The sequence below is a fragment of the Adiantum capillus-veneris genome, chromosome 13 (genome assembly GCF_014529385.1).
Source record: "Adiantum capillus-veneris isolate H3 chromosome 13, ASM1452938v2, whole genome shotgun sequence".
NCBI lineage: Eukaryota > Viridiplantae > Streptophyta > Polypodiopsida > Polypodiales > Pteridaceae > Adiantum > Adiantum capillus-veneris.
The window spans coordinates 115,162,551-115,185,290 of NC_140943.1; the positions used below are offsets into that span (position 1 = coordinate 115,162,551).

Sequence of the window (22,740 nt, forward strand, 5' to 3'; positions counted from 1 at the left end):
TTCATTGTTAGTAGCTTTGTCAAGCTATCTCATACATACTTGGCCCGAAAAAAAATAAAAATTTTTGGAGCTGGTGTATAGCTAGTGGGTGATGGTTGGGCTTGGTGTACCTTGTTGGCCTAAGAGGAAGTTCCAACTCCAGCTTGCATGATGTTTTGGTTGTACCATGTAATTTGTCTTTGACTGTATTTTCTAATTGGCACATTACCTTTATGTAATACAAAGGGCACACGACACGCCCATCATTTTTGAGAGAGAGAGAGAGAGAGAGAGAGAGAGAGAGAGAGAGAGAGAGAGGCCGACTAACCTAAAGCATGGAAATGCAATCAACAAAAACACAGGTACCACAGAGGGCATATGATAGTTGACTAATAGGAGTTTTTACATGATAAGAACCATACATTGAAACAAGTTTTGTTTCGAAAGGGAGGATACTATGAAAGTGGTGGTACGGCTAGGTTACCTAGAGCTTTGCTCTTGCAATCCTGTTCACATGTCCAGCTATCCTAATTTGAGTTGCCTCTTTATTGAGGTCAGCAGCCGTATCAATGCTCACAATTCACCGAGGTACGACAATGTGAGTAGCAAGGCAAGGTACCCGCTACAGCGAAGTGCAGTTCCCTACACAAGTGACCTGGCTTAAAAAATGTAACACCCAAGGGGCAAGACCTCAGGCAACTTTTGTCTTGTGTGACTTATAGGAACGCATAGAAACCACCCATAATATCACAACTCCCACCATTGAGAAAAGTGCAGTAAGAGAAGCAACAATGCTTGCGTGTTGTGGATTCCCTGCAGGAACATACCATTGTAGATCACTTGATTTTACATTTTTCATGGTCAACAGAGCCCATGACACATTTTCCCTGGGTTCCATAGAGGAATCAGCAAACGACACACAAGGATTTCCACCTTTACAAGAACATTGAAATAGAAGACTAGGAAACTTTATGTCAACCACAGCATGACCATCCAAGCTGAGACGCTGCAAAAAAAACATTCAAAATCTCTCTCTCTCTCTCTCTCTCTCTCTCTCTCAAATCATGAGCAAATACCCTTTGTAAAAAATAACAAAATAGAACCCTAGATTACACGATGCAAAATCCCTCAAGCACTTCAAGGAAACAAAGCTGAGGAGAGATTTACAGAAAAAGTACATATAAATGAAGCTGAAATGGGAAACCGGGAGTCAAAGATCCATAGGGAACAACATAAATCTGTCAAGAAACCTTCACAGTACCAAGCGATGCAGAATTCCGAAGACAACCATGAGCATTTTCACTTGCGTAGGGCAAGGCAACCAACCAACCTTCAAGGCACGAGAGATGAAACCACAATCCACCTCCAACCTCTTGCCACAAACAAGGAAAACAAAGAGCAAACAATAGGCGCACGCGCGCGCACACCCCACCCGCAAGAAGTACGCTATGCGTGACAGCCAGCAACGACACTGCAGAGGACATGGTCAATGGAGAAAGGCGTCGCATGTGAGGGTAGCCCAATTGGGGCAGTCTCCTTGTCTCTCTGTCTCCCTCAGAGAAAAGAATCTTCTTTTAAGTAGGAAATCTCAAGGGCTTGGTGCTAAAGAGGATATGTCGACCACCACAATGGTGAGCGCGGTGCGGTGTGTGCAAGTGATAGAGCACGCGAAGAAGTGCAGGGCTTGTGCTTTGGAGAGGGACAAAGGCTTGCAAAGTAGGGGGCGCTACAGATCGAAGAAGGAGAGAGAGAGAGCGCTACACGATAGTTGAGGGGAATGACTGAGTAAAATGAGTCATGACTCACCTTCCCTTTATTAAAAGTATAGGACCAATTTTAAAGTTAGTGGCCAAGTTCAATGTGAACTTGGCCAAAGGTTAGTAACCTTTAAACTATACATAAAAAGGGGTCATTTGGGCCTTTAACCCAACAACCTCTCACTTAAAGGCATAAATGGCGCCTTTAAGCTACGTGACTCCCATCATCTGTATGCATAGCTGATGTTGTGCTTTGGATAAGCACTTAGTGAGAGCATCTGCTGGATTTTGTGATGTATGGACCTTAACCAATGTAATAAGGCCATCCTCGAGCACTTCTCGAATGAAGTGATACTGCGCATCAATATGCTTTGTGCGTGCATGAAACATGGCATTCTTTGCTAGACATATGGCACTCTGGCTATCACAACCAAGCATAGGTGCCTTGGCACGCAAACCAAATTCACTGCATAGACGTGCTAACCAAATAGCTTCTTTAGAAGCCTCAGTGGCTGAAATATATTCAGCCTCTGTAGTAGACAATGCAACGATCTTTTGCAATCTAGAATACCATGAAACAGCACCTCCCGTAAGAGTAAACACATAGCCACTTGTGGATTTCCGTGTGTCCACATCACCAGCCATGTCAAAGTCACAAAATCCCTTCAACTCCAATGGTCCTTTATGATAGCAGAGGCATTTGTTTATAGTCCCTTTCAAGTACCTCATAATGAACTTCACTGCATCCCAATGCAACCTGCCTGGATTAGCCATAAACCGGCTCACAACTCCCACTGCATGGGCTATGTTAGGCCTAGTAGCAACCATAGCATACATAAGTGAACCACAAGTTGAAGCATAAGGCACACTTTGCACGTCATTGGCTTCTTTCTTTGATTTGGGACAATCATCCTTGGAGATTTTGACATATGGCTGTAATGGCACACCAAGAGGCTTTGCTTCAGCCATGTTAAATCTGTCCAACACCTTGTCAATGTACTTTTCTTGCGACAAATACAATATGCGCTGGTCTCTTTGCCTTCTAACACACACTCCAAGTATATGTTCAGCTGTTCAACCTTGCCTTATACTTGGGTTTTGCATCAACTGTCTTGATTTTATACACCCATGTTAGGAATAGCCTTCCTTCCTTTGGGCAATTCCACCAAATCCCAAGTATGATTAGCATGTAAAGCTTTAATCTCTCCCTGCATAACAAGCTCCCACTTGTCGCTGTGCTCACATGTCTTTGCCTCTTTATACGTAAGAGGCTCTCCCTCATCTGTCAACAGTTTGTAATGCAAAGAGGGATCATATCTGCTCACAAGCCGTCTTTGACGAGTAGCCCATCTCACCCAATGATCCACATTATCCGGCAATGGGTTTACATCAGGTGGCATGATAAAATCATCAACAATGGGCTGCTGTACATAATTTTTAGCACCTTTTTTAGCATTGTTTCGTGGCTGCAAATTTAGGAGCCTCAATTTGCTGCCCAAGATCATCTGGCTCAAACACCATTGGATCATCTACATTTTCAGCCATATGTGGTGCATCTTGAGGGTCAAAAATAGCATAGTAACAGGGGATGGCCATTTTCAGGTCCCCGTTCCCCGTTCCCATCCCGATTTCCCGTTCCGGGTCCCCGTTCCGTGTTTCAAACGTGAGTCTCCGAAACAGGGAATGGCATTTCATGCATGTTGCCGTTCCCCGTTCCCCGTTCCGATTTCCCGTTCCGATTTCCCGTTCCGGGTAACTATGAAAAATAGGCCTAACAGGTGGCTGGTCATGCTGAAATTTGACCCTTTTATCGTCATGCTTTAAGGCACAATTGTTTTGAAGCAGCCTTGCCTCATTAAAAACAACATCCCGGCTGCATATAACCCTTTTGAGCTGAGGTAACCAAATCCTGTAACCCATTTCACCTTCTTCACCATATCCCATGAAAAAGGCCTTTAATGGATTTGGCATCTAGTTTACTCCTCAACTCAGGTCTAGCATGCACAAAAGCCTCGCAACCAAAAATGCGTAAGTGATCATATGAAGCAAACTTGCCAGACCAAACCTCTTCAGGGATGTCACCTTTTAAAGACCTGTGAGGGGATCGATTGCATATATGGACTGTAGTTTTCAAAGCTTCTCCCCAAAATCCATGAGAGAGATTAACTATGGACAGCATGCATCTCACCCTCTCACAAAGTGTCCTATTGAATCTTTCAGCCACACCATTAGAAGAGGGATTGTATGGCACAGTAAGCTCCCTCTTAATGCCCAAACTTTCACAAAATTTGTTAAATTCAGCACTTGTGAACCCCCCCCCATTGTCCGTACGCAAGCATTTCAGTTTTCTACCTGTTTGGGTGGTCACAAAATGCATGAAATTTCTTAAACGCAGCAAAGGCTTCATCCTTAGACTTAAGCAAATAAACCCAAATTTTCCTAGAATGATCATCAACAAAGGAGACAAAATAGTATGCACCTCCCATAGACTTAGTAGACATGCTACATACATCAGAATGTACAAGATCAAGCACACAAGATTTACGAGAGACACCAGAGTAATAAGAACGCTTTACTTGCTTGTCATATTGACATTCATTACAAAAGTCAAGCTTTGTGCCTTTAGCATCAAGCTTGTTCAAAGTACAAAGCTTAGAAAGGCCCTTTTGGCTCATATGGCCAAGCCTCTTGTGCCACAACTCCATGTGAGAGTTAATTTCAGTCAATGCAATAAACTTGCCCAGCACGGCCTTTCCATGCATGCAGTAAAGTGTCCCTTTCTTTGTCCCCTTTACAATCAGCCTTGAGCCTTTAGTCATTTTCCATGATCCTCTCTCAAACAAGATGCTGTAACCATGCATATCCATCTGACCAACAGAAAGCAAACTCTTCTTGATTCCCGGCACATATCCAACATCATGCAAGACAAGCTCATTTGTGCCATCTATGGAGAGATGCATAGTGCCAATACCCTCAATGGAACATGCATGATTGTTTCCAAGGTATACATGGCCATGCTTGCCTGCAAAAGTAGAGAAACACTCTTTGATAGGAGTCACATGAAATGAAGCACCGGAATCAACTATCCAAGTCTGGGATAATGCATCATTGACAGTCAACAAAGCATCAATAAGATCACTCTTGGTGATCTGCATATCCTGTGAATGAACATTAAGAGAGGCATCAAGGTCATAAACATCATCATCTGACAAAGTGGCACACAAGATGTCCTCTACATCTAACAGCTCCTCAATCACAACACTAGAAGCCACATTGGCCTTCTCTTTGTCCTTTGAGCTATCCTGTGCATCTGTCTTGACTTCCTTCTTCTCTTTCTTTTTGTTCCGCCATTCTTTTTCCGTTCTAACTCGGCTTTATAGTACCTTCAATCGGGTTTCTTGTGACCTTTCTTGCCACACTGATAGCAAGTCACATCACCCTTGCCTTTGCTTGCATTTTCCCTTTCCTTACTCTTACTCTTACTCCTTTGTGCATAGACATTCTTCTTCTCTGTCCTGCATCTAACCATGTTGGCAGAGCTGCCTCTCTCTCCACTTGCTTTCCTCCTGATTTCCTCATTCAAAATAGAACCCCTAACACCATCAAAGGTCGAATTGGGGTTATTGGACAATGAAACCACCAATGTTTCCCATGACTCAGGTAAGGTCATAAGCAAGAAGATAGCTTTCAGCTTATCATCAAAAGGAGGCAAGCCTGAATCCTGTAACTGCGACAAAGTACCTGCGAACAACAACAAGTGCTGTGAAGCGCTCTTGGACTCATCTAGTTGCATGCCAACAAGTTTTCGCATCAAATGCACTTGGTTGACAGGCGTTGTATTCTCATACATTCCCTTTAACTTCTCCCACACATCAAAAGCACTCGTGAGACCTTTCACATCAATGACTGTCTCATCGGTCATGGCCATTTTAATGTATGTAACAGCCTTCCTGTTCAGGCTAACCCATGCTTTATCCGTCATATTCTGTGGCTTTACCTTTACCTGTTCAAGTGCCCCTTCACAATCCTTAAGAAATAGGATTCCCTGGATCCTATCTTTCCAAAGGTCGAAACCTGTTCCATCGAACCTCCTAATCTCGAAGAGATTCTTCACATCCGAAGAAGATGAGGCCATAGTTGCACGATTAAGAAGACTAATACGCTGAATTTTTGGGTAAAATGCACAAAAACCGGAGTATAGCCTCACAGAGGTATACACTACAACTCCAAATGGTCGCATAAGCAATTTGGGGCAAAATAGGTCGATTCAAGCACAAAAAACAATTTCTGAGATTTATGTGCAGGAAATTTCAGCGAGCAAATTTGTGCTCAAAAACAACAATTTTAGTTGTTTTTAACCTCACAGAACATACATAAAGCTAATGCACAGCCTTTAGAAGCATGTATGAGCAAAAGCCCCAATTTGTAGCATCAAATTGCACAAAAATAAGCCACAAATGGTCATACATAGCCAAAACTTGTCGAATGTGCGTAGATTGCATCAATTTTCACTTTCCCCAATGTAATCACATCATAAAAACACTTGCGAAAACCTGCGTAAATCTGAAATTTGCTGAAAACACCTGTTTTGGGACTTGTTTTCTGGTGTTTTCGGGTAGCGAGGACCTAGCAAAGATGTTCCCACACCTTAATACATGATTTGCAAAACCTGTATTTTACTGTCATAACCTGTAATTTTCTGATTTTGACCTAATTTCAGCCTGTTTTAGGTCAATTTGGCTTGCCGGGAGCTCTCTAGTGTCCGGGGACGAGTCCTTTGATGAAATTGCAAAATCTCACGTGAAAGTTGACCTCCTTGGCTGAAAATCAGCGTTTGCAGGTTTGGGAGCAAACCCTAATTTGGCTCTGATACCAGTTGATGAGCGCGAAGCGGTGTGTACAAGTGATAGAGCACACGAAGAAGTGTAGGGCTTGTGCTTTGGAGAGGGGCGAAGGCTTGCAGAGTAGGGGGCACTACAGATCGAAGAAGGAGAGAGAGAGAGCGCTACACGATAGTTGAGGGGAATGACTTAGTGAGTAAAATGACTCACCTTCCCTTATTAAAAGTATAGGACCAATTTTAAAGTTAGTGGCCACCTTTAAACTATACATAAAAGGGGGCCATTTGGGCCTTTAACCCAACACACAAAGGTGTAATCTCAAAATCCATAAAATATATAATCAATTACAAAGACTAAGTGTTGGTTCTCAATCTTCATATCTCCTAACATAAACATTTTTATCTAATCCAAGACATCGAAAACTCTCCTCGGACATTTTACATTTTTGGGTACCTCGCTCGCTACTGCTGCTTGCCCCCCCCTTGCTGCGCCATCGCTACCCTCCCCCCCCCCCCCCCCCCTTGCCCCTACACTGTCCCCCCACCCCCTTCAGCCCCTGCGCGTTGCCCCTCAGCCCACCCGCTGCCCCCCCCTATCTACGCGCTGCCCCAAAGGCTGCCCGCAGCCCGCTGCCCTCCTCTCGCTTTGCCTTCCCCACTCCATCCCCCCGCTCGTTGCTGCTTGTGCACCCACACATTGCACGGCTGCCCTCTTCGTCCTCGCCCTCCCCCCCCCCCCCCCCCTTGCCCCTACACTGTCCCCCCACCCCCTTCAGCCCCTGCGCGTTGCCCCTCAGCCCACCCGCTGCCCCCCCCTATCTACGCGCTGCCCCAAAGGCTGCCCGCAGCCCGCTGCCCTCCTCTCGCTTTGCCTTCCCCACTCCATCCCCCCGCTCGTTGCTGCTTGTGCACCCACACATTGCACGGCTGCCCTCTTCGTCCTCGCCGTCCCCCCATCCCCCCCCCTCCCCCCCCCCTATTCTCTTTGCTCCCGAAGGTCCTCTGCACCTGGATCGGCATCACTTTCTCTTCGGAAAAAGTGCCTGGCTGACTTGTTTGCAGGTTTTTTCTTCACCGCCCGCTTCTTCGACTCAGTAGTAGACACAGATGGAGGCTCCAGCTTCACCACAGAGGGACTCGCCTGAAGCCCCCTCGCCCGACCCCGCTGAGCCCACCATTCGACTTGCTCTTTCGCCGACAGAGCAAGCGAGCCTTGCCGCAGAGGTAGACCGCTTGCAGGCGACTTCTGTCATCTGCAAGGTTCTCGGCACTCGTCCTAGCAGAGGAGAGCTGCGATACCTTCTCCAGGCCCGCCTCCTCGCAGAGGTGGGCAAGATCTTGGATGTCCAGATTCTCGGACGGGAGTACTACCAGATTGAGTTCAAGACTTCCGAGATAGCCTCCAAGGTCATAGCTATGAGTCCATTGGCCATCCGAGCATCACGCGCCCACTTTCGACAGTAGCGACATGGTTTTGACCCGACTTCGGATGTGCTAGTAGAGGAGGCGGACATCCCCATCTCAGTCTGCTTTCCGGGTTTACGGAGGGAGTACCTTCCACTTCTCTCCAGGATTGGCTCCGCCATCGGGACTGTCCTGGAGACACCTCGTACGGCAGCATCAGTAGCTGCCAAGGCGGCTGGCATCCCTTCAGTTCGAGTTTTGGTCAGAGATACCCACACGCTCCCGAAGGTCATCCTTCTGCCTCGGGTGAGTGGGGGTTGGTTTAGACAGAGTGTGGAGTACTCGGGTCTCCCGAACCAGTGCTTCATTTGCAGACAGATGGGCCACCTAGCGAAGGCCTGTCCACAGAGGAGACCACGACCCGCACCTCAGCCTCAGCCTCAGCCCCAGCCTGCCAAGGCTGAGCCGCAGCCACAACCAACGACACAGCGCACAGATTCAACGCCACCCTCCGAGCCTGGGGCTCCAGCGGAGGAGGGGTGGCAGCAGGCCCGTGGCCGTCGACGCCAGGGGCCACAGCGACAGCCTGGCACTCAGAGTGGCCCTCAGGTGCCTACTCAGCAGCAGTGGGTTCCCACGGGGAACCGCTTTGGTCCTCTTGAGCAGGAGGAGCCCCCTACGCTAGCCTCCACCTCCGTTTCACCCTCGCCAGCCGCTTCGCCTTCCGATCTCCCCTCCTCCTCATCCCCTCCCCCGCCCTCTGCTGCCGTCCACTCCCCACCTCGCCCCCCCCATGTCTCTGTCGCCCCACCCCGTTTCTCTTCTCCCCCGTCCCCCCCCAGCCCCTTCTCCCCCTCCTCCTGCTTTAGTACCACAGTCGGCTCAGGAGACTGGTCCCTCGCTGGCGGCTAGGAGATCTCTTGGCAGCGCCTTTGCCACGAGTCGCCTAGCGAGAGAGGGTCAACCCTTCATGCGGCCCCCTCTGCAGATTCAGACATCTTCTCTTGCAGCTATCCCTCGTGGTTTGACGAGCATTGACCTCCGACGCCGCTGGGATTTCTTCGATTACGGGTTCACTCGCTTTCTCGGCGATTCCGCAGCAGACCACGAGGCAGCCTGCTTCAAAGTCCACGCTTTGTTCGTCGCCGCTAGGGGGACAGAGGCCTTGGACTCAGCAGTTGGTTTCTCCTTCCCCCTCTGTGGTAGGACTGAGACAGAGTGGTCCCTCGACTCAGTGGTGGGATGGTTGCATACACAGGTTCTTGAGTTCTCTCACCACATGGGAGAACTTGGCGTTATAGACTTGCTGCAGACTTTGTGGCCACTAGCCAAGTTTGCGGTGACACCCCCAGACTCAGCAGGATGTAGACACATTGTGGTGTACTTTTTTGCTGATACGCAGTGTTTGCCTTGCTATGTATACATCCATGAGGACTCCTGGACAGAGGAGGTTGCTTTACGCACGGCTCGCTCTGCTTGGGCTTGGACCAGGCACTCACTACAGTCTCGCCTATCTAGAGGACGCTCGGATGCGGATTACTCCCCATCCAAGCCAGCCTCGAAGATAGCTCGTCTTGCTGCTGCGGCAGCATCTGTTCTCTCTCGCTCCCCATGAGGATCATCTCGTGGAACGTGCAGGGACTAGGTGGGCCCCAATTTCAGCGACAGCGGGGCCGATTGCGTCAGGAGCTTCAGCGTTGCCTTGTGGGAGGAGAGATTGATCTCCTTATGCTTCAGGAGCACCATTTGTCTGAGAGCCGCATTCGGCGATGTGGTCAGATTTTGCGTGGACGCTATGATATCTTTTGGTCAGTTGCTTTTGGACCTGGAGGCATCCAGGGAGGGGTATGTATGACTATTACGGACTCATTGCAGCAGGCCATTGTGGGCAGAGGGATTATTGTGCCAGGCAGGGCTAAGTGGATTACTATGCAGGTTCAGGGTGGCCATGTGGGTTTCCTGAACATCTATACGCCCAATGTGGCGAGTGCTCGTGCAGAGTTTTGGTCACAGATTGTTGAGTCTTTGCCACAGGTTGACCAGTGGTGTGTAGGAGGGGACTTCAACATGTTGGAGGACCCTTCTGACAGGATCGGAGGCAGCCATGCTACTGTGCATGGAGTCGAGTTAGCAACTTGGGAGAGGTTGTGTATGACTTTGAGGGTCTCGGATACATGGCAGCATTCTGGCTTTGTGAGGCCTCCAAAGAGTCTTGCCTTCTCTAGATCGGACCGCAGAGTGGGAGGAGTGAATCTATCGCGCATAGATCGCTTCTACACTAGTGACCACTTCAGTGACTTGGGGGGATCAGTGGGCATCCTGGCAGAGGAGTGGGAGCACGATGCTTCGCATCCCAGAGCGGGTCTTGTTGGACTCAGCACTCAGAGAGAGGGTCGAGGCTCTATGGACAGAGGGCATGGACAGCCAGGCTCCACCTGCAGACAGAGTGGCCTCAGGCCTAGCTCGGCTTAGCCACTTCTTTCTCCAGGAGTCTCTGGCTCGACGGGCTACAGCGAGAGAGGAGGAGCAGCGTCTCAGACGAGGCATTGCTTCACTACAGAGGATGCAGGAGCAGCATCCAGACAGTCCATGGTTGGAGGAGCAGTTACAGCAGGCTCGACAGGAGCTTGCTTGCACAGAGGAGAGGCGCCATGAGTTTGTCTTTCAACGACAGGCATCTCAGTGGACTCAGGTGGGTGACAGAGTGACAGGTGCTTTTTTTGAGACAGTGGGACCTCGGCACTCGCATGCCAAGGTCAATCAGTTGAGGAGACCAAATGGGTCAGTTGTTTGTGAGCCAGAGGATATGCGTGCAGTTGCTACTGACTTTTACTGTGAGCTACTGTCGGCTGAGCCCGAGTCAGAGAGACAGGATGCATGCACGGAGCAGGTTTGGGCACAGATGCCTTGTCTTGTGACTGAGGAGATGCGCCAGAGGCTAGAGATACCTCTTCAGCTTGAGGAGCTGCACACGGCTCTTAGGGCCCTCCCTCGTGGTAGCTGTCCAGGTGAGGATGGGCCCAGATCTTTGTAGTGCCTTTCAATACATTCTGCACACAGGAGTGATGCCGGATAGCATGAGTGAGGGCCTGATTTACCTCATTCCAAAGGAGGGTGGCTCCTTGGATGAGATTCGACAGTGGCGCCCCATCACCATTCTCAACTCAGCCTACAAAATTCTTGCCAAGGCTCTGAGTTTGAGGATTCAGCCACTTTTGGAGAGCCTTATACATGGGACTCAGACAGGTTTTGTCAAGGAACGCAGTATCCTTGACTTCATCTTCACTTTTTGGGAGGCTTCTGCCCTTGCACGGCTCCGTGGGGAGGTCCTTGTGATTCTTCTTCTCGATTTTGAGAAGGCATACGACAGAGTTGACTGGGACTTTCTAGAGGGCACGCTACGTAGGATGGGCTTTGTCACCAGGAGGTGTATTTTTCCTGTTGCCTTCCGTAAATAAGTATTAGATATATTTATTTTATTTTTACTTGTTTGTCCCAAAACCCTTGAAAAGGTGCAAGTGGACATTGCATGGCCAGTGTGAAACGGCTGCAGCCAAATGGGTTTCTCACATCGGGGATCTAGGTCGGTCACACAGGGACTGTCCGGGCCAGTTAGCACTGAATTCTGAAGAGTATGGAAGCTCGTGTGCGCCAAACTGGAATTTGGGCCACTCGTCAAGTCACTACAACTTTATAAGTTGAAAGGGGCCAGTAAATTAACCCACATTGTAGATGTTGGTCAAATGGTAGTCTTCAATGATGGTCAGGAGACCGATAGGGACGCCATGGAAGCATCTCCTAAAATTTAGGGAACTGCTATTTTTGACCGGAAAATGTGTTCGCGTCATTAGCTCTGGAATGACAAGGGAACATTTTATTGCTCTGCTGCCAAGTCAACTGACGCACCAATTGAGATATTTTTAGCAGGGAAAGCCCAAACTCGGAAACTGGGCGACGTGTTAGCCTGTGAGCGATTCTGCCACTCTGGGAGGCAAAAACGAGCTGCATATCAACAAAGGGGGCGCCATTTTCAGCCTCAGGTGGATTGTAGCAGATACAAAAGCTATGGAATGCTTACCTTGCCCTCTATGCACAGTATGGTGACGGGAGTGATGCCCCGCACGCTACATACTGCTCTCTTTCTCCCCTACGTACAGTATGTTATGCCCCACTAGTGGGCTTCTCATTTGACCTATGTACAGTTCTGGGGGTTTATGCGCGTTTGCCAAGGCAAGAGCCTTCTGAACAGGAACCGGATTAGCTAATTGCTAATCCCCCACAGGTACGCACAATTCCATCACGAAAGATTGCGAGTTTGGAGAGTTTTCTCGCGTGAAAACTCGTCCAATTCACATGGGAACTGTCCCATTGCGTGCGGGGGCCCTTGGACACGCGTAGGTGTGTTCGCTCCGCTAAAAACGATCCGAAACAGGGAATTACAGCCTGCTGTGTTTTTCTGCAGGTTTAGGGTTTCGCACCTAAACTGCAAGGGAACATCGGGGGAGCCTCATGAGAGCCTTGGGATGCGTGTACAGGCTTTTGGGCTCCCGGCAGTGAAAAACAGAGAATTACAGCCCGCTGAATTTCTGTGACAGCTCACCAGAAAGCTTCCAAATATCGAGGGAATCCGTCCTAGACAGGTGTTTTTGACCTACAGGGGTTTTGGCACCGTTATGCTGTCGAAATCCGGTCGGAAACCTGCGTTTTCAGCCCTCGCCAGGTTTGGACAGCTTTGTGAAAGCTTGTGCTAAGTGGTCGGATCGTCTACCTTAATTTGAATAAAGAAATACCGAAAGGGGCGCCAGTCTTTGGGGCCTACAGAGTGTCGGTCTCGTGTGCGCAGTGACATTCTAGTCGTTGGACGCAACTGTGTTCTCTTCCCTTCTCAGTGCTCTGTGTAAAGTTAATAGGTAATTGAAATAGTACCGCCCTCTACGTTGTACGGGCCGGTTATATGGTTCCATCGACGGGATAGTCACTTTTTCTTCAAAAAGTGCAGCGTGGATTGTTGTGGGTGAAAGCAACACAGAGCTTGTCGTTATGGCAGAGAAGAGAGACCAAGTACCTGAAGAGGGATCTTCCTCACATGGCACGGAGAAAGTTTCTTCAACTCTTCAAGAAGTGGACAGGTTGTTTAGAACTCAACTGCGTTGCTGCATGGACATGTTTCAGCAGTTGGCTAACAATCCAAGGATGCAGGAGTTCTTACAGGCTCCGACACAGGGTTTTCAGCCTCCTACACAGGGCACGACTGAGCCGTTGCAGGAAAAGGAGATTTCCAATGCGCAGAGGACTCATGATGCTCGAGGGAAAGCCCATGTGGTTGAGCAACTAGCGGTGTCCAATGATCCAAAGCAACTTGCTTTAGCTGGACAGGAACCGTTTGTGAATGGTCAAGGGAGCAATGAACAGGCTATGCGACAGACCCTTCCATTACCTAATACTTATCCTGGTTATTTTGGAGGTGGTTCAGTATTTCAAGCTATGGCTGGACCTCCCACAGGTTTTATGCCAGGGAATGTGTTCGCGACAATGCAAACAGGCATGGGTAATCCTATGTACGCGAACATGGGTGTCCAACCAGGTTTTCAGGGTGCCTATGGCCAGTTTCGAGTGCCTGGAACACAATTTGGTATAGCTGGTTTTTCGCAGCCATACGTACAAAATGCAGATATGACAGGGAAAACAGTTGATGCGAGTGCTGGAATGAACACTCATGGAGCACCACTGTTACAGGCACCTGTTTATGATAATGTGGCTCCTTTGAGTCAGCCTAAGGACTACAAGGAAGGTGGGCAGGGAGTGAAGTTTGAAACTTTCAGAGGAACTGAGGACCAATTAAAATCTTTGACCTTTATACAGCAATTCGATGCAGCTTATGCTGGAGGCAACTTCACGGAATCTTCAAAGATACACAAGGCTGCCACTTTCTTGAAAGGGAATGCGCTTCAATGGTGGACCGCATTGTTGAACCAAGGTCAAGCCCCAACAACGTGGGTCCAATTCAAACAGCTTTTTGCGCCTGCATGGTTGACAAACACTTTTGAAGTGGATGTGATGACAGAATGGCACGAGTTGAATGCTAAACAGTGTGCGAATTTGGAAGAGTGCAATAAACAGTTTTGGGCCGCACTGTTGCCAGTCACCTCTTACAGGTTTGTGCCATTGTCAAAACAGATTGAGAAGTACTGTTGCGGATTGCCCAAGAAAATCAGGGACTACTACACAAAGACTACTGTCATGAATATGTTTCAGTTGATAGAGAATGCAAGAGTGGCCAGCAATCTGTCGAAGGGAGATTCCGATGGATTTAATAGCCACAAGAAAGGGTCCCAGGGCAAACAATTTTCAGCCAAGGGCAATGTTGCAGCAAAGCCTTCTGAGCCTCCCACAAAGAAGCCCTCCACTGAAGAAGGTGATACGTCCAAGAAGCAGTCTAAGTCTTCTTCGGGACGAGGACAAGGACAAAAGAGGCATTTTTCTGGCAAAACTTTTGAAGAACGGAAAGCTCTTAGAGAGGCCAAGAAATGCTACATTTGTGAACAGGAAGGACATTTTGCAAATGAATGCCCACAGAAGAAGTCACAGGATAAGGATGACAAGTCAGACCAAAAAGGGAAGAAGCCAAAGCCAAGTGCAGGACTTGTTCCAGATTTGGTTGGAGACCAGCCAAACACAGATGCCACGGAGCTGTGCAGAGCTTGGGGCAAAGTTAGAGACCAGACAATGCTGGTTTTCTTTGATCCAGGAGCCTGTGCAAATTTCATATCACCAGAATTGGCATCAAAGTTGGGCATTCGTGCAGAGGAGATGGGTATGACAGGCAAAGCAGGTTTGGCATGCCCAGGACATTCAGAGCCTGTTACTCCCATTTTGGGAAAGCTTCGTCTGCACATTCAGAGCTATGTGGATGCGGAAGAATTTCATATTATGCCACTTGAGGGCTGTAATGTGTTACTGGGTATCCCATGGTGTTACAGGTTGCATGCTATGGTGGATACTTACAACAAAAAGATTACCCTTGTACATAGAGGAAAGACTCATGTCCTTGATGTAAAGCTTAAAGGCGAGTCTGTTCCAGTTGTTTCTGCTTCTGCTATTTCATCTGTAATAAAGAATCATCTTTCTACGTACTTGATCTTTGCAAAAGAAGTACCTCAAGTTGTATCTAATTTGTCTACCTTAGATAAAGACAGGTCAATTTTTTTGAGTGGTTTCAGTGATTGTTTTTCGGACTCTTTGCCAGGGGAGTTACCTCCTGAGAGACCTGAGGATCATACTATAGATCTTGTGCCAGGTTCTAGTCCGAAACACGGAACGGGAACGGCGACGGGATCCCCGCGGAACGAGGGAATGGCTAGGGGTCCGGAACGGGAACGGCGCGGAACGGGAGGTATAAACAACACCCAAATAGTGCATTTTTTAGCTCCTTGTGTTTAAATACAAGGAGTATTAGAGTGCTTTGACTCTAATACTCACAAAAAACTCGTTTTGAAGACCATTCAACCTTGCTATGACTAGATGATGAGAGAGAGAGAGAGAGAGAGAGAGGGAGAGGCTTGAGAGAGTGAGAGGGAGAGGGAGAGATTTGAGAGAGTGGGAGGGAGAGGAAGAGAGCTTGAAGGCTTGAAGCCTTGACCCTTGAGAGAGTGAGTCTTGAGAGGGAGAGATCTTGAGAGTGTGAGAGGGAGAGAGCTTGAGCCTCGAGGATTAGCTTGTGGAGAGAAAGGGGGAGGGGGGTGCATTTTATGAGTCCTTGAGGCCTTGCACACTTCAAAAAGAAGCCCAAACATTTACTTCAATTTTTTCAATTTTTGCCAAATTTGTTTGTAGCCGTTGGCCGTTCCAAGGGCGTTCCGGAACGTTCCGGGGGCGTTCTGGAACGTTCCGGAACGGCCGTTCCGGTTTGAATTGGCCACTCGAAACGTCAGACGTTCCGGGACGTTTCGGAACGTTCGGGAAGGGAACTGCCCCCCGGAACGCCGGAACGAGGGCTAGGGGGCGTTCCCCGGTAACTCTGACTTGCAAGTCTATGAGAAAGAATTGCTGGCAGTAATTCATGCTCTCACTAGTTGGAAACACTATTTGCTAGGGGCTGATTTTGTTGTCCAAACGGATCATCAAACCTTGCGATATTTTCTTACACAGACGAAGTTGTCTGAGAAGCACATGCGATGGGCAAACATCTTGTCAATGTTCCATTTTCAGATTGTGCATGTGCAAGGGAAAAAGAACGTGGTGGCTGATGCGTTGTCACGAAAGCCCCAAATTTCAGCAATGTCAATTCCGTACCATTGTGAACTAGACGAAATGAAGACACAATATGCTGAAGATTCAGATTTTGCAAGGATCTATGACCAGCTTGTTGATGGGCAACATCATGAGCACTATATGCTTAAGAATGACTTTCTCATGATGCATGGAAAGTTATGCGTTACTAAACAGTTACGGCCAAAGATTTTGATGGAAAGTCATGCTCCACCTTATGCTGGGCATCGTGGAATTGATGCGACAGTGAAAGGGGTTGAGGCATTCTTCTATTGGCCAGTTTTGTGTCAAGATGTTGACACATTTGTAAGATCATGCTTAGTATGCCAAAAAGTCAAATTTGACAGACAAAAGCAACCGGGATTGTTGCAGCCATTGCCGATCCCTGATAGGCCATGGGAAAGTATAGCAATGGACTTTATCTTTGATCTTCCAAGGACGCAAACAGGAAATGATGGGATTTGGACTATCATTTGTAGGTTCAGTAAGCAGGCCCATTTCATTCCTGTTAGGAAGAAGATAAAGCCAGAACACATGGTCAAGATATTCATGAGCAATATCTTTAAATATCATGGGATGCCTCAGTCAATTGTCAGTGACAGGGATCCACGTATGACGAGTCTTTTCTGGAAGTCATTGTTTGAGAACATGGGCACTACGCTCAAGTTCTCTTCTTCGTTTCATCCGCAAACTAATGGACAGTCAAAAGAGGCAAATTCTACTGTCTTGGACCTACTCAAATGTTATGTCTCAGAGCACAAGGCAACTTGGGAACACCATCTCCCATTGGTTGAATATGCTTACAATAACACTGTGCATACATCAACAGGTAAGGCACCATTTGAGATAGTGGAAGGAGGAAAGAAAGTCCCACCCATTTTGCAAACTAAGGACAAGATATTTGAGGCAGACAGAGACTGCCCGGGCCAGTTAGCACTGAATTCTGATGAGTATGGAAGCTCGTGTGCGCCAAACTGGAATTTGGGCCACTCGTCAAGTCACTGCAACTTTATAAGTTGAAAGGGGCCAGTAAATTAACCCACATTGTAGATGTTGGTCAAATGGTAGTCTTCAATGATGATAAGGAGACCGATAGGGACGCCATGGAAGCATCTCCTAAAATTTAGGGAACTGCTATTTTTGACCGAAAAATGTGTTCGCGTCATTAGCTCTGGAATGACAAGGGAACATTTTATTGCTCTGCTGCCAAGTCAACTGACGCACCAGTTGAGATATTTTTAGCAGGGAAAGCCCAAACTCGGAAATTGGGCGACGTGTTAGCCTGTGAGCGATTCTGCCACTCTGGGAGGCAAAAACGAGCTGCATATCAACAAAGGGGGGAACTGTCCCATTGCGTGCGGGAGCCCTTGGACACGCGTAGGTGTGTTCGCTCCGCTAAAAACGATCCGAAACAGGGAATTACAGCTTGCTGTGTTCTTCTGCAGGTTTAGGGTTTCGCACCTAAACTGCAAGGGAACATCGGGGGAGCCTCATGAGAGCCTTGGGATGCGTGTACAGGCTTTTGGGCTCCCGGCAGTGAAAAACAGAGAATTACAGCCCGCTGAATTTCTTTGACAGCTCACCAGAAAGCTTCCAGATATCGAGGGAATCCGTCCTAGACATGTGTTTTTGACCTACAGGGGTTTTGGCGCCGTTATGCTGTCGAAATCCGGTCGAAAACCTGCGTTTTCAGCCCTCGCCAGGTTTGGACAGCTTTGTGAAAGCTTGTGCTAAGTGGTCGGATCGTCTACCTTAATTTGAATAAAGAAATACCGAAAGGGGCGCCAGTCTTTCGGGCCTACAAGGTGTCGGTCTCGTGTGCGCAGTGACATTCTAGTCGCTGGACGCAACTGTGTTCTCTTCCCTTCTCAGTGCTCTGTGTAAAGTTAACAGGTAATTGAAATAGTACCGCCCTCTACGTTGTACGGGCCGGTTATAGGCTTCTTAGATGCTTGGATCAGAGGGGTGTCAGCTTTGTACAGACAGGCTCACAGTCAGGTGCTGTTGGCAAGAGGTAGAGGTGAGCGCTTCAGGCTCACACGTTCGGTCAGACAGGGCTGTCCTCTTGCCCCTTTTCTCTTTCTGTTCTATGCGGAGGCGATGAGCAGATTTTTGGTGTCACAGCAGGTTGGTTTGAGAGGCTTAGCACTCCCTATACGGGGAGATGAGCTTCTGGACGTTGAGTTTGCCGACGACTCAGCCTTGTACTTAGAGGGCCAGGAGGCCAATCTACACAGATGTGAGCAGGCTTTGGAACTGCTGTGCATCGGACGCATTGATCAACTGGAGAAAGACAGTGGCTTTCTCGGTTGGCAGTGCTCCTGTGCCAGATTGGATGCCAGGAGAGGGTTTCAGGTGGATTCCTCCAGGGACTGCAGTTCGGTACTTGGGTTGTCAGGTTGGTCTGGACTTGTCCCCCGAGCAGCAGATTGCTCCTCTTCTGCTGTCCATCAGGAGAAAGTTGTTACATTGGAGCTCAGCACGACTTTCGCTGGCTGGTAGAGTAGTAGTTGCCAACCAGGTGTTGTTGGCGACTATGTGGTACATCACTTCTTGCTGGATCTTCTCGAGTTCTTGTATCAGCCAGGTAGAGAGGTTGATCAGGAACTTCCTTTGGTCAGGTCGCGATACTCAGATTGCCCGAGCCAAGGTGGCTTGGTCGGTCATCACACTTCCTTGTTCTCAGGGAGGGCTTGGGATCATTGATCCTGCACAGCAGAGCAGAGCCCTTCTTGGGAAGTTTGTCGTCAGAGGACTTCTTCCAGGCGAGGAGCCCTGGAAGGAAATCTTGTTGCAGAGGCTTCGTGCCAGGGTGCCTCAGTCAGGAGGTCCTTGGCAACCTTCGACCAGATGGATCTTTTCAGAGCTGCGCCGAGTTGGTTTGAGCAGGAGACTGGAGGACGGATTCGCTGTGAGTTTGCTTCGATCTTGGGAGCTCTTACGGCGTGGCCTAGAGCAGAGACAGCCGACGTGCACGGAGGAGCGCCTACGGCAGCCCCTCGTCTGGAACCCCATGGTTAGCACTCAGAGAGGCCACTTGGTTGGGAGTCGGCCTCATGTTTCTTGGGGTCCCATGGCGGCAGGTCCAGCGCGTTCTGTAGGTGACTGGCTAGAGTTCACAGGGTTGTCAGAGGAGGTGCAAGCTGTCCAGCTGCAGGGCATGAGAGGGGTGCAGAGCATGTGTCAAGACATCTCAGAGTCAGTTCCAGCTGAGTGGCTCACGCCTCTCGAGCCAGTAGCACCCCGGTGGATGGGAGCCTTCACACGACTGGAGGTTCTCATTTCAGCCAGGGCTTGCTCAGAGACTGTCCAAGCCCTGTTCTTCGAGCTACAGGGTGGGGGACGATTACAGCGAGTTGCAGTAGAGGCCTCGCAGGTAGCAGAGTGCTGTTTCCAGAGGATCCGAGTTGTGGGCATCTGTGGGAGGACTTGCGTCATAGACCCTGACCCAGCAACTCTTGAGACTGGACACTGGAGGCTATGGGCTTGGGAGTGTTGTCCACTGGCACGAGTACAGTGGGATCCTGGTGAGTGGCTATGGAGGGACCCCTTCTCTTCTGCCGACCGCCCAGGAGTCCCCTTCTTTCAGTACACTGTTCAGCTTGGACGTCATATACTTGCAGCACAGAGAGAGGCCCACCCCGCTACAGCACGTCATTGGCAGGAGGAGGGCCTCACAGTCGAGTTCTTGGCAGCTTTTTGGCAGAGGCTGTGGGACTCTAGACAGCCGAGGCGAGTCACCTTGTTCCAGTGGCTGGTTGCACATAGAGCCACAGCAGTAGGGAGCTGGCTGGTGCATAGTGGTCTCTCGGCCGCATGTGCAGCCTGTGACCAGTTGGTGGAGAGTCAACGTCACTGTCTTTGGGACTGTCCCTCGGCCCAGCAGGTGTGGCTACATGTTCTTCGGCTGATGCCTGCCCTCTCCACGGCTCGACAGTACACTTGGGGGGCAACGGCTTGGTCCACCCTCACGGGCCCAGCACTTCAGTTTGAGCTATCTTCCACCAGTAGGATGATAGTGATACAGGGGGGGCGACCTACACTCCAGCCTGCTACAGAGATTACTCCACAGGAGTGGTGCAGTGAGAGAGAGGAGTGTTGGGAGCTCATCAGCGGCCTAGCTCTCTGGTTCATCTGGCGGGCCCGCTGTTTCCGCATCTTTGAGGCTCGTACTGTGCCACCGGCAGAGACTGTTCGTGACTTTTGGCTAGAGCTGATCCATACTCTCAGAGGACAGCTTGAGGGACTACAGGGCAGCTCCGACCGCATGCGGGAGCGCCGCGAGGCTTTTCTTCGACTCTGGCGCCCTGGGCCTTTCTACACCATAGTCCAGGGGGTGCTCAGATGGCACTACTGTCCACCTGTGTGGCTCTTCCCTCCTCCCATCTCTTGATTTAGCCTCATTGTATATATGCTGTTTTTTCATTGGGAGAGTCTCCCCATCATGCTTGTTGTAACCCTCTCTCGTAGAGGTGGATGTAGCCCTATGGGCAGTTTTCATTAACTAATAGAAGGATCTTTTTCTCAAAAAAAAAAAAAAAACTCTCCTCGGATTGTGTCTCACCTCTATCATAACTACATAAAGGTTTCAACAATATTGCCAGGACCCTAGGAGCCTGATAAGGACTGGAAACAAAGGTGGCTGCTAAAGAAGAAACCTCTAGAGGTGGATGGGATTTCTGCATCTATAAACTAAGAAAAAAACCCAAGAAGTCTATATGTGCCTCTGTCACCTTTTCTTCGTGTTCTTTGCTTCCGTCCTGCATCTCCTAAATGTTTCTGTTGTCTATGCTTTGGACGCTCCGCCCTGTGTGCATCCAGCTGTCATATGTTATGCTTTACCATAATAAGCACAACAATGTCTTGGAAGCCCAATAAAGAACACTCACCCTTTGTAATTTCTCTCACGCATCTTATTTGTGTTGCGTGCATGTGTTTTGGCTACTTTTGGCAAGTGGTTGGTGCATGAGTGGGCGATCCTGCTTTTTGGGCCATTTTCAAGAATTTGATGGTCACTACTTTTCGCTAAACAACGATACCGTGTATACCTTGAGAGATCTGACCGTGATTGAGATTGTGATTCTGAGTATTAATGACATTGTGATTGAGGTTTCTCCTCCTATTGAATGGCAATTCTTCTCTCTTCTGTATCCATATTACTGTCTTTTCGTTAATTACAGTAAGTATTGTCGATTTGTATTACATGAGGGCTCAAAATTGACCAATATTCTCATAGTAAAGATGTGCTCATTGCACATCTCTAAAACAGCCCAAGTCCAAGACTGAAAACTATTATAATATATGACACCTGGATTGATGCATACATGAGAATTACACAAAGGTTACAACCAATATCGCCAGGAGCCTAGGAGCCTGCTTGATAAGGCTGAAGAAGCAGGTGGTTGTTGAAGAAGAACCCTCTAGAGGTGAAATAGAATTTCTGCGTCTATAAAGCTATAAAACCCAAGAAGCCTATGTCAGCCTCTTGTCCTTTTCTTTGCATCTATAAAGCTATAAAACCCAAGAAGCCTATGTCAGCTTCTTGTCGCCTTTGTCCTTTTCTTTGCTTCCGTCCTAGCTCTCTTAGCATCTGACTCCCTTGAACTTTGTGCCTACCTCTCTTGAACATCTGTCTGTTGTCTATACCATGGACGCTCGACTCTCTGTGTACATCTAGCTGTCTTATGTCATGCTCTACCATAAACAAAACAATGTCTTGGAAGCCCAATAGAGAACACTGTTGAATATCCTCTCCATGTATCATAGGAAGAGAGATGAATCGAGGAGGATTCTTCAGGAGAGGGGTGAAGAATCAATCCAAGGGTAGAAGTGTACATACCATCAGATGTTGCTCAATCCTCACTCAAAACAACTCCCAAGCTACTACTGATCTTTGAAGTATGTGGCATGGAACGTCTACAACCTTACCCAGACTACCTAAACCCATTGTTTGTCTCCATCTATATAAATGACAATAAGCTCTATTGCACGACATGACTCCCTATCAGGCTTACTACGGGCGCAAGCCCTCGGTCTCACACTTTCGAGTTTTTGGGTGTTCAACCTTTATCCATGTGCCAAAGGAGAAGCGACAGAAGTTAAGACTTCAAGTCGAAGAAGCACACCTTCCTGAGCTATTCACCGAAGTCTAACAGATACCGGCTTTATGATCCCGACGCCAAGACCACCACAGTTAGCCATGATGTGACTTTCATGGAGTTTTTCAGTTCACCTGCAAAGGGGGCAACATCCAAGCCTATACCTTCCCTACCTCCTCCTCCTCCACCTGTCCTTGTACTTTCTACACAACAGCCAGTTACTTCACCCGATCATGCCTTGTCAGATTCGCATCCTGATGCGCATGATGGTTCTCTTGCGGTGGCGGTGGTCCCACCTCACAAAGAGAAGTTAGTTCCTGGTTGGCTCTACACTACGGTTTCTTCCTCTGAAGTCACGGAGTTACCAGCACCGCCAAAGCCTGGACAACCTCGA

General features: G+C 48.6%; 1 protein-coding gene across 3 annotated transcripts in view; it reads right to left on the bottom strand.

The window, feature by feature from the left end:
• Window positions 1-326: 326 nt before the first annotated feature.
• LOC147444697 (phosphatidylinositol-glycan biosynthesis class X-like protein) overlaps window positions 327-22,740 on the bottom strand; it is a 34,538-nt gene continuing 12,124 nt past the window's right edge. For all 3 annotated transcript variants that reach the window (XM_086527237.1, XM_086527236.1, XM_086527238.1), the window contains one exon: window positions 327-985. In XM_086527237.1, the coding sequence (XP_086383363.1) occupies window positions 671-985 (315 nt within the window). In that variant the 3' untranslated portion in view covers window positions 327-670. The remainder of the gene's footprint in view (window positions 986-22,740) is intronic.